Consider the following 12,533-nt stretch of genomic DNA (forward strand, 5'->3'; position numbering starts at 1 on the left):
ATACGCTGGCACTTCTCCAGTGTCTGCCCCGCTTCAGAGACTCATCTGTGTCACTCAGAAATGGCAGTCTTGGTTCTTTAACATGGAAAGCACTGACTAAGACGACCCCATTCTTTCCTTTCACCCTAAAACAATAGAGTGAGTTCCCTGAAATGTTTGCAAGTTACAAGCACAAAAGTCAAAGAACAAATGTGTATGTTGTTAGCCTTCCCACTCCCAGCTCTCTCATCCTCAGGGCTCCCTGGCAACCTGCAACCTTGAAATCTGCAGCCTATGAAGGCGCAGACTCCTGAAACAAGGACGGCCTCAAACGACCCACTATTTCCCTGCTCCTGGGAAGCAAGCTAAACCGAGTCTCGGTCATCCACTCCCAATGCAGGCATGTTACCAACTCCCCATCTCCATCACTGATCTGACAGTCAGTCCTTTCTCTGCCCAACCCTCCATGCACATGGGAAGGACATGAGGGAGTTGGGAAAAGCGGTGGAGGGGACGAGACACCTGCCTTGGGCCACAGATCTCTGTAGTTCTGCAACCTCTCCAGTAACCTAGGGCTGGAAAGGATCTAAGGCCCCTCTGTAAGCTGGGGTGCAGGTAGGTGGTACCACATTCCTACTTGCTCTAAAGAGAACCTTTGCAGTGGCCCAAATTATTTTAATATTTCAGATAGAAACTTTGAATTTTCTAGTTTCCCCAAATGAAAAAGCAGCAACGTGAGCAGTACACCCTTGGAAGCCTTATTTTTATCTACTTTTCTACACAACTGCCAACATCCTGTGTCAATCTTATTTTGATTTGTGTTAACTTGTCACCAAGCCCACTCTTCTGAACCCTTTGGCCTGATCGGATCTGTGATCTCTGCTCTAAAACCCGTTTTTCTATTGCGAACCACTGGTTTCTTGAAACTTGGCTTCTCCTGCTAATTCCATTCTGATCAGCTTCCAGTGTGTTCATTAGACCTTTCTATTAGCAAAACAATCACCAACAGGATGGTAAAGTAGGAAATGTATGGGCTTAGGAATCTGAACTTAAAGCTCATTTCCATCACTCACTTAGACTCAAATAAGTCACTTTAATCTCTTTGAGTTACAAACCCTCCATGTGAACAACCACTTGACCAAAACGTTAATCACAGCATCAATTACTAGAGGGTGTTTTAAATAATTAACTCCTAAGCTTCCTTAAACCCCTGAAATTCTAGATGTTTTTGCTTCTACCAAATAATGGACGACTTAGCTTGCAGAAATGGAAAAAATAACACAAGAGAAACTCCAAAAAAAAAGCCGAAAAGAAAGTAAAAAATCAAGAAAAGTCATGGAAGAAGAAGAAAGACTTTAGAGAAAAAAGGAAAACAACTTGATAGAACCAGGTAAAGGAACCACCCTGAAGGGAAACCCAGACTGGGAAGTGTGTCAGTTGAGATATCAATTAAAAATATCGTCTAATTTGATGCTGAATTTCATTAACCCAACATGGCCTACACATAGGTATTTTTCACTTATGGAAAAGTAATTCATCTCCAGAAGGGTAGATGGCATTACACCCCAAACCACCTGACTGACCAGGTCTTGCTCATGTAAAGCCGGTAGTTCTGTGGCCACAGCTAGCTCACTTCTTGCTAAATTCTGATGCTGAAAACCAGGTTCTCATTACTGCTAACACTGTCCACTATATGAAGACAAATGCTTGGACTAACCGGGTTTCTTAGGAAAAACTCTAAATCAGCGTTAACATATAACTAAATTGGACTCTCTGAGCTCCTCTGACCTGCATCTGAATCCTGACTCCAGAGCTGCCCAGGAACTTCTCAGGACAGGCTGAGGGACAGGAGAATGGCTTTGGGAGCCACTCAGGCTAAGGTCACAGCACAGGTCAGCCACTCGCTAACTGGGGAACCATGGGTCAATTAATCAACCTCCCGGAATCACAATGTCTAATTAATAAAAAGAAGCCTGAACAGCACAGCTACTTTGCAAAGCTATTGTGATGACAAATGAGCTAACAACTGGTAAGTAGATAAGACAGGGCCTGGCCCAGAGCAGGACACTCAATAACTGTTCGGTTCTCTGCAGTCCCTTAGTGAACACGCCATTTTTAGAAATCCATAAAATCTTACCTGCTTGCGGGATCTTTCTTAGAACACTCGTCCACTATTAAAGAAAAGAATTAAAATACATTTAAATCCACAATAGAAAAATGCAGAACTTTAACTTAGCAGATTGATACTGTGATAAAACAGATTTTTGGAGACTATAGTAGAGTGCATATTAATGATACTATTGGTAGGAAATTAACATATTATGAATTTTTACTTCTCTTACATATACATAACATATATGTGAGTAAAATCAAATCAAATCAAAAATAATCGGCGTGTATCAAAATTTCATACCGACAAGTCAAGTCCCGTTTTCAATGATTATAAAACTAACCAACACCCATCAGACTGAGAGAAAATGGTATCATCGGTAGAATCAGTATCATAAACTGACAATGTGAAAAGGAAATTGCATGATTTTCCTCATTCCATCATGACACGCAGTTACAGCAATGTACACTTATTTTGCTGTTACGCAGTACAACGCTTCCATCTCTTCAGCCAAGAGTGTTTACTTTGGGATGAAACACCCTCTCATTAGGAAGCTGGGTCGGTGGGCACAACACAGGAAACAGACTCTTTCTGTTGTATCTCCAATTGCAAGATAATATAAAAGACTCTGTGATTCCAGTGTTATCAGTACACCCTCTGCTACCGTTTCCTTCCACGGTAGAGAGTCTGCCTGGACCCAATGCAGTCACCACTGCTGGCTCCCTGCCCACTGGCCATTCCTTAGTCTTCATTCTCGCTGAAGAACCACGACTCTGTGTGGATATGTACTGTCCCACTACACAGAGAAGGTGGCCTCTGCTCAGCTCCAGAAAGAAAATGATTGTACTAAGCTAATCACAGTGACTGGTTTACCACTAAGTGTTGTAGGAATGAGCATGTGACGTACTCCACCTGTAAATGTTTTGGGGGGTGGGGGGTCCACTGCGAGTCTCTCAGTTTTCACCCTAATTAAAGAAACACAGAGCTCAACCTGACTAACCATCAAAGAAACGCAAAGCAAAACACAGTGACATAGGACCTCATAGCTGTCAGATGGCTATGTTCAAGTTGACAGGAAATAACAAATGTTGGCGAGGAAACAGAGAAAAGAAATTTTTGTGCACTGTTTGTGGGATTGTAAATTGGTACAGGCACTGTGGATAACTGTACAAAGATTCCTCAAAAAAATTGAAAAAATAACTGCCATGAGATCCAGCAATTCCACCTCTGGGTATTTATCCACAGAAAAGAAAACCATGAATTTGAAAGGAAGTGTGCACCCCTATCTTTACTGCAAGATGATTTGCAATAGCAAAGATATGGAAGCAACACAGGTGTCCTTCCATACGTGAATGGATAAAGACGATGTGTGTGTGTGTGTGTGTGTGTGTGTGTGTGTGTGTGTGTACATTTATATAAAGTAATACTCATCCACAAAAAAAGAAGCAAACCTTTCCATTTGTAACAACATGGATGTTCCCAGAGGGTATTATGTTAAGTGAAATGAGACAAAGATAAATACCGTGTGATCTCTCTTATATGTGGAATCTAAAACTACAAAAACGAACAAACACACAAGAGAGACCCTCAGCTACGAAGAACAACCTGATGGATACCAGGGGAGAGGGAGTGGAGGGGATGGATGACAAAGAAGGTGAACACGAAGCACAAACTTCCAGGTATAAAATATCGCAGCCACAGGGATGTAGCGCACAGCACAGGGAGTATGTCAACAATATCCTTATCACTTTGACTGATGGCAACAGGGCATCCTGTTGTAGAGAACTTACACTGTCATGACAATTACCCGACAAACACAGGGAAAGATCGTCTTCTAATGAAGTCAACATGTCTCATTCCGTTTTGACTTATGAGCAACGAAGGTGAAAATACTGACTTTGTTGGTATAGCTCCGTGGAAAAAACTATGCTTCTCAAAAGGCGTTGCTTTTCTGACTTGTATACTATGAGTAGAGAGCTTTAAAAAAAATGTTTCTGGGATGCTGCACACTGGCTAGTTTTGTAGTTCTTATTTGCAATTTGTTTATAGGACCGGGAGGATATTGTTGAGTTCCTAGTTTTCATTACATTTTTAGTGAGACCAAGCACTGAGTAATAACAAGTACTCATTTGCTAGATGTAATCCATTTGCAGTAAACGTTAAAGAAAGAAAAGATTCCATTTTTATAACAAGTCCAATTCATTACAAGGTAATTATAGAGGGAAACACAGCATACTAACTGAAAAAATCTTCTTTCTTATTTACACAAAAATCATATGGGATTTTAGGGATCATGATAAAATAAATAAACTTTTTTCACACAACGCTGTCTCAGATTTTAATTACTTACAATAAAATTTTATAATTTTATAATAATGCTGAATGATGGACTATTACAAAAATTAAGTAAGAAAGAAAAACATACAGATGCAGTTTACACATTCTTTTTCTTACATTTCTTTCATTAGCAAAAATATTTTACTCTAACTTTATCTATGGTAGGACCACCAGGAAAATTCACTATCAGAAGTCTTACCTAGTGTGCTATTTTCAGAAAACACTTTAGATTTCACTGCTTTCTCATAATCAGTAATCTGTTGTTGGACGCTATGTATAAAAAAGGTGATGATATTACTGTCTTAATACTGATATGAAAAACATTTATCAAAGACATGAAATTCTTAGAGCATTTCAGGTAATATCAGAGCTAATATAAAACTTTAATCATCCCATGTGCTTCAAATTTGTACGTTCTACAAACTTTTCATTAAGCGTGTGATTAAAGAAGACAAAGAAAGTAAGGTGAACCAGTCATGAATTGAGGGCATTAATGTTCAATTTACTGGAGTTAGCTTGACATAAGGGCAAGGGTCTTAAACTGAGAAGTCCTAGATCTATGATCCACAGCTATTCAGTTATCGGATAAAGTGCTTCTCTCTGGCTCAAAGTCCTCCTCTATAAAACAAGCATCCACTGCCTTATTTTACCAGGATCTTAGAGGATTCAATGAAATAATGAACCAAAAAGAGGCTCAGAGAAATAGTAAGGCAACGGAATGAGTTTTCTTGAGCTTTAGTTTTGGAACTATATTGGATTCCCAAATAAACCCCAGTGTGTGTTTTTCATAGGTTCTAACATTCAAATGTTGCAGTTTTCAGAAAATGTTTTCAGTTTTAGTTATTAGCTACTCTTCCTTTCTGGTTTGTAATTCAGGACCTCTCAGCTATTACATAATTTGTACCTAAGTGTATTTAGAAATACATTACCTCATTAAATAGATGACATAACAGTCCACTATTCCCGTAGCTACTCACACCAGAGGCAGAGAACTAACAGAGTGAAACCTGGCTTGGACTGCTACGGTCCCTTCTCCACCTCCTCAAACGCTGAACCCGCAGGTCTTATTAGAACGATGCTCAACCTCCCTGTTGAGCATCCCCATTGACTTGGAAGATATGACCCTCCTGATACACATGCATACTGATGAGTCATGGGTGGGCTCAGCCATTCTACTGTTAAATAACCTACTTTAGATTCAGATTCAGGGCTTTCTGTTGACTGGCTTCCCTGTGAAGCACAATTGAAACCATTTTGAAACCTGAGGGAGATTCAAGTCACTTGGGAGATTTTCATTATTTGGAAAACAGATCTAGGTTAGTTAAGGGCCCCACCTTAACTAAGGGATCTCAGGAAACTTAGTGCCTACTACTCTGGGAAGGGCGATACGGGACCTACGGGGACCTAAGGGAAGGGGCTCTGGGGGATACCAAGTGGCCTCGGAGTACAGATCTGGTAACAGAGGAGAAAGGAAAGTCTGATCTTTTCCTGCACGTTATTTGACCCTCTCTGACAGCTCAGAATGGTGCCAACTAACATGTGCTAGCAGAGGACACAACAAGACGCTCAAAGGGTAACTCATCGTGAAGGTCTGGGCTGACATGCGGGCCCCACATAGCTTTCCAGTGTCGGGGGAAGGCTGTGTGTGGCTAAAGCTGGGAGGCCCAGCTGCTGGGCCAGGGTGCTGGTGCTTTGGAATAGGGGCTGAGCACACAAGTAGGAGGGTGGAAACTAAGGAATGTTGGAAGTTTGAAGTCCAAGTGTGGAAAACCTCGGACCCAGAGGACTCCGGATCAGCAAGGAAACCTGGGAGCAAAGGTCAGTCGTGAGTACAGGACTCATTTCTATAGCAACCGTGCAGCAACAGAATCGATGGAAACAAGAGATATCAGAACGACCTTCTTTCCCTCTCCATCTGCCTTGTGAAAGACAATGGTCTCCCTTAGACTTAGGAAACCCTTTGGCTTCTAGAAACATTCAAGGGGGAGAGTATAGCAGATGGCCTCCGGAAAATACAGGATTTCCTGCAATGCTGAACCTTTCACAACCCCAAACAACTAGCTGGAAAATCAGAGAAAGGACATTATTTGTACCCAATGCACACGGGTTGTACTTGGAATGAAATGGAGAATGTTGGGAACCCTGGGAGAAAGGTCTTCAAAGTTCTGGAATAAGGAATCTGTGCCGTGTGCTACTTGTAACTCGTCTGACCTTTCGTTTGGTTTCTGGCTGAGGACATCCAGTCACTCTCTGCCGTTCCCCAACTGCCTGAACCAAACTGTGACATCTCACCTGTTACACAGGAAGTGACACTTAACTTGTTCTAAAGCCCCTTTTCCTGATAACTAGCATTTTAATGTAAACACTTACATCTTCGAATTTTGTAAACGAGCGAAATCTTTTGCGGTCCGCCCAAAGAAATCTGTAGCAGAGACATCAGCGCCTTGCTGAAGCAGACGCGTGACTATGTTTGGGAAGTTATCCCTTGCAGCAAACATGAGGGCCGTTCTAAAATAACAGAGAGATAATTTCACCCTTAGGAACTTTAAGTTATGTAAACAGCTAATTGGGTAGACTTTACCACGCTCAGTACACTGCTTGTCTGGGTAGAATGGACCATTTACATTCTTTTGTGATCATGTTTGTAAATTATGTCTAAGGCTAAAATGAAGGGACACAGAAAAAAGAAAAAGAAAAAGAAAACAAACAAAAACCTCTGCCCCAGCTGGATACTGCACAGAAGTTGCTAAGTTCAAGTCCTTTATTAGACAAGCAACTATGCTGAGGTCACTTATCTGAAGTGGGTGAAGATTTCAATGAAGAGTTTCCTGTTTCTTCCTTAGTCTGATATTTGGTACTTCCAAGTCAGCTAGAAGTCAGGTAAGTTAAAGCTACCTGGCAGGCTTGACAGAATAATATTAATGATAATTCTAGTAATAACACTCAGAATTGTGCTTAATGATGCTGATAAGCATGTGCTGGGCGCTGTAGTAAATCCTAGATCATCTGACACACAAACACACTTGAAGGATATAATATTATCCTTGTTTCATATCAGGAAACATATTTAACGATGATCAGTAATGTTCCCAAGGTCACGCACGTGACACATAGGAAAGACAGGCGTTAAACCCCGTCTTGTGTGACTTGAAATCCCATTTCTTTTTTCTTCATTACACACCTATGACTTGTGTTCATTAAATAAAATGTTTATTCGGTGAAAGTTGTCTTTCTCCCTTCTACTCAACCAAAAAAATGAAAACATCAAAATAGACTAGAAATAAAAAAAGAAAAAAACTGATGAATGTCTGGTAGTGGTCATTCATAGTCACATCGGGAAATTCCAGTGACATCAGTATTCTCCCAAGAAAACGGTTTAAAGCAGAGTCATCCAAAAGACAAAATCAACTCCTATTTGTGTTTAATGTGCAACGTTTCAGGAAAATTGTACGCAAAGTAGAGGTTAAAAAAACTGTCAGAGAGACTAAGTCCAACGTTGTATCATAAACTAAAAGTTAGAGCCCTTACTATACAAAACCAGTAAAGTTAACATGAACACCCATTAGCTAACATAAGATCATACGAACAAAAACTCCTTGACAAATAACATCAGTGAATAATATAAATAAATATGAATATGAATCCTGCAGGATACTCTTCTTCCTCTTGCCCAGTCAGAATAATTGCTTTTCAACCCAACAGATGATGTGTTGGTATTTTTCACTACATAATTATAAGTTAATCCTCTTCTTATTGATTGAATCTGACATGAGCGATTGTTACCACTCTAGAATAATACTAAGGTTAAGAAAAAGAGAAGAAACAACTATACCTTCGTATCTGATCGCCTGCATTTATGTTTGCATCTTTCTTTATTAAAAATTCCACCATTTCCTCATTGTTTGTATGTGTAGCACGTATAAATGGTGTGCAACCAGACTGTAAAACAGAGAAGCAATTTATTGAAATTACATATTTCTAAGCTGAATTTTAAAACTCAAAAAAATCCTCTGAACTTAAACATACACTAAGAATAGGGAATAAAGAGCAGCCCCCTGTGCTGTGATCAGCTGCTCCTTCCCTTTAAAATACCCTCCTTCTACGTCCCCAGCAGATGAACTGCAAGCTCATTCCCCAGAACAACATTCCCTTCAAACACTGACAGGCCCAACATTCCAAGAATCTTTGCTCCTATCAAAGCCTCTATCGTAGTATAACTGCAGTTATTTTATTCTTCCCCGTCTGAACCGAGAGCCTTTGAGGGCAGGGGCTATATTTCATTTCTGTAACTACAAACTCTAAAACACAGTAGTAAGCGCGTTCAGTATTTTTATTGAACCGATAACTTAAATGTTTATCTCTGGAGTAGTGTTTTTTAAATTATATTCCAAAGAATATGTACTTTACCAGAAGTTAAGTACTGAGCCCCAGTAGGAAGATTCCAGGAAGATTATCTCTGTGTGAGAAATATTACAAAACTGTGATTTATATGCCTATTACTAAAGAAATATTTCACTTTTGCTTAATTCCGATTTGACAATATTTTTCTGTGGCAAACAGAAACGTTTGAGAAAAGATAGAATTTCAGGGACAGTTTTGAGAGCTTTCCAACAGAGGTGAAGTTTTCTCCAGCTTATAGAGATGCGCTTGCTTCTCTTGAATCAATGCTCTCAGGACCCAGATGTCACGTTCAGGCTCTCTTGTTCCAAAAGGATCACTAAGGGAATGGACTTTAAGTTAAAAAGACTTAGGCTCCGAATGAACTTTGATTGCTTATGACTAAATGGCCCAGGAGTTCTCTGCGATAGGAAGATGATAGATTTTTAACTTAGCTGTCGGAAAGCTCAATATGAATTTTCGTCTCAGTAATAATGATAATAGTGGGACGCTAACGGATACCTACTTTTTGAAAAAAAAATCTGTGTTTTACCTCCTGCTCCATTTCAGTTGCTACTTAAAATTATTTCATATTTTAGGAAAAATATAAATCAGAAATGAAACTATCATAGCTTATCAATCAACGTTTTAGTACTGATTCATATAGATTATTTTTAGCATAATGAAAGTGACTAAATCACTTGCATTTTTAAGGAACAATTTAAGGAGAAAGATATAAAACTATCTGCAATATGCATAAACTCTCCAACTATAACTACGATTAAACTAATAAAACATATAGACATTGTAAAAGGACTATTATTATATATGGGACATATAAAGAGAAAGGGTTTCAAAAAAACTTAGGAACTCTAACTTGAAAAATCCAATCGTTCTAAAGAGACTAACATAAATAGACATAATAAGTCAAGATAGACTGTCTTGAAAATCTTGAAATGTTTATCAAAATAAGAGTTCTGACAATTAAGTTTGAGAATTTGCCACCGTGCATTTACATTGGCAGCGCTGTACAAACAGTTCACTAAGGTTTCATAACCTTGGTATGCCGATGTCTCAGAGATGTGCTTGTGTCGACCTGTGGCGGTGTCTTGCTGAGTGGTGCTCATCATTGTTGTGTTTTTGTGTGCTGTCGTGAGAATGTCTGAGCTACACACATTAGAGCAACACATAAACATTAAACTTCTTGTTAAATTTGGCAAGAGTGGAAGTGAAATCAGGGACATTGTAGTCCAAGTTTATGGGAATAATGCCATGAAGAAAACGGCAGTGTACAAATGGGTTAAACGTTTTTCTGAGGGGAGAAAACGCACCACCGATAAAGAGAGATCAGCGTCGCCAGTAACGAGCAGAACTGAGGAAAACACTGCAAAAATTCATCGAATTGTGCACCAAAATCGATCACTGACTGTGAGAAGCAGAGCAGAGCAAGAAACCATCAATAGAGAAACAGTTAGGACAATCTGAACTGAAAATCTTCGCATAGGAAAGGTGGGTGCAAAAATGGTCCCGAAGGAGCTCACTGATGAACAAAAGCAAAGGAGAGTCAAATTTGCCAAGACATTTTTGAGAGTCAAGACGACGTTTTGGGCCGTGTTATCACTAGTGAGGAAACAAACATGAGTGTACCAATAAAACCGTGAAACAGAGCGTCAAAGTGCACAACGGAAGTCAGCAAATTCTCCACAATCAAAACAGTTCCATCAGTCCAAACCTAGAGTCAAAACAATGTCGCTAACCTTTTTCGATATCGGAGGGATGATTCATTATGAATTTGTACCAATTGGACAAACAGTTAACCAAGTTCTTGATTTGGAACTGTGGAAAGGCTGCGTGAAAAAGTTAAACAAAAACGACCTGAACTTATCGACAACAATTCATGGCTCTTCCATCACGACAATGCACCAGCTCACAGGGCATTTTCTGTGAGAATGTTTTTATCTGGTAAACAAATAACTGTATCAGAAACCCACCCTACTCACCTGATGTGGCTCCCAATGCCTTCTCTCTTTACCCAAAGTTAAAGAAAATATTGAAAGGAAGACATTTTGATGACACTCAGTTTATCAAGGATAATACGATGACAGCTCTGATGGCCAATCCAGACAAAACGTTCCAAAATTGCTTTGAAGGGTTGACTAGGTGCTGGCGTCGCTTCATAGCTTCCCAGGGACAGTACTTCGAGTGTAACCATAGTGATATTCAGCAATGAGGTATGTAGTACTTTTTCTAGAATGATTTTGCGAACTTAATTGTCAGACCTCGTGTACTATAAGACAGGAATCATAACCTCCAGTGCTAACGGAGGCAAAGTAGTTGACTCAAGTAAGAGAAGAACGCAGGGGAGGCCAGTAGCGAACGAGAGAACACATGTCTCACGTAAGAGGTGCAGCATAGTCAAGGCTCAAGGGGGACTAGGTTTGATTCTGTAAGAGATTCTTGACATTCAGATTGCTGTGTGAGTCTCCAAAATTGTCAATATTGACTCAACATATGGAGGAAACTAAACATACCCAGAGGACACATTTTGTCTATAGCTGACATGGGATTTTATATTTGCTGTTTCCAAATGGTTGTGTATAATGTGCATATCTGTATGTAAAAGAATTCCTTTCTTTGGTATCATACTCGTATGCTTTATCAAAAACTTGGGCACCGACATGCAACGAAAACTGTCATTTAGACTCATTTTACCCACTTGAATAATTTTTCCAATACTTATTCAAACCACAGTCTATTTGTACTTATTTTTCACAGATTGTTAATCCAATGGAAAATTACTCATAGAACCACTGAAACTAAATTTTTGAAACGGTTCCCATCTATATTGGTACGAACTTCAGGCTCTTGATGTTTTGATGTTTAAACCTGCCATCCTGATTATGCCAGGGCTCTAGGAACTTAACAGACATACTGAGACAGTCTATCGCACAGCCTCAACTAAAAGGAAAGTTCACGATTTCCTACTATTGCAGGAAAACCCTGCTGGTAATAAACATTTATTGAGCAAACGATTTGCGCATGAACTAAGATGCTAAATTCTTAAAGGGTGATATGCTACTTATTAGTAGACTACCCATCAGCAAATTTCTAAAGATTCTCTGAGCGCCAGTGAATGAGTAACGACTGAAAGGAAACAGGTGTACTTCTGTAAGCCAGCAGATATCGCCAATGATACTCCCTTTCACTGCTTGAGCCCACAGCTAAAGACAGTTCAAAGTCAGGCCAAGAGTGTTGGAAAGACGAGAGCTCAGGGAAGTGTCCCTCCCAAACTGAACCTCTTCTAGAGATTTCTTACGTTTTTGAAATCTGTGAAGTGATACATTACACTTATCCGTTTAGTGATTTTGAACCGAGAGTTGTGTCTGAATTTATTAGATCCAGGACTTATTAGATTTACTCAGTCAAAACTTTCAGGGAAGAGCCCAGGCCTGTAAGTGTTTGTACAGTTCCTCAAGTGACTGTGATTCGCCAGCACAATTCTAGCTGAGATCTACTGCAGTACCGATCACTTCAGTCTGTTCTTTCGCCTACGTGGCCAATTCCCTCGGTCATTTGAGGATTCGGACAAATAACAGAAAAGTGTAAGAGACATGTCAATTATCCAAACTGCACATCATTTCCTGGGTTGGAGTGGAAAAAAGACTAATCCACTCAAAATGCAACTGGATTTCATTATTGATAATTCTCCATCAAGACATCTAGATTGCAC

General features: G+C 39.7%; 1 protein-coding gene across 2 annotated transcripts in view; it reads right to left on the minus strand.

Annotated features, from left to right (window-relative positions):
• Positions 1-12,533, minus strand: part of LOC148759256 (uncharacterized) — a 51,861-nt gene that overhangs the window by 7,134 nt on the left and 32,194 nt on the right. The window contains exons 4-6 of one of the 2 annotated variants that reach the window (XM_088789334.1): positions 8,259-8,365; positions 6,797-6,934; positions 2,117-2,150 (exon numbers count right to left, since the gene is read on the minus strand). In XM_088789334.1, coding sequence (XP_088645460.1) covers positions 2,135-2,150; positions 6,797-6,934; positions 8,259-8,365 — 261 coding nt within the window. In that variant the 3' untranslated portion in view covers positions 2,117-2,134. The remainder of the gene's footprint in view (positions 1-2,116; positions 2,151-6,796; positions 6,935-8,258; positions 8,366-12,533) is intronic. The other variant, XM_088789335.1, reaches the window with a different exon arrangement.

Source organism: Rhinolophus sinicus, chromosome 1 (assembly GCF_057876585.1).
Source record: "Rhinolophus sinicus isolate RSI-liver-muscle chromosome 1, RSI-T2T, whole genome shotgun sequence".
Lineage (NCBI taxonomy): Eukaryota > Metazoa > Chordata > Mammalia > Chiroptera > Rhinolophidae > Rhinolophus > Rhinolophus sinicus.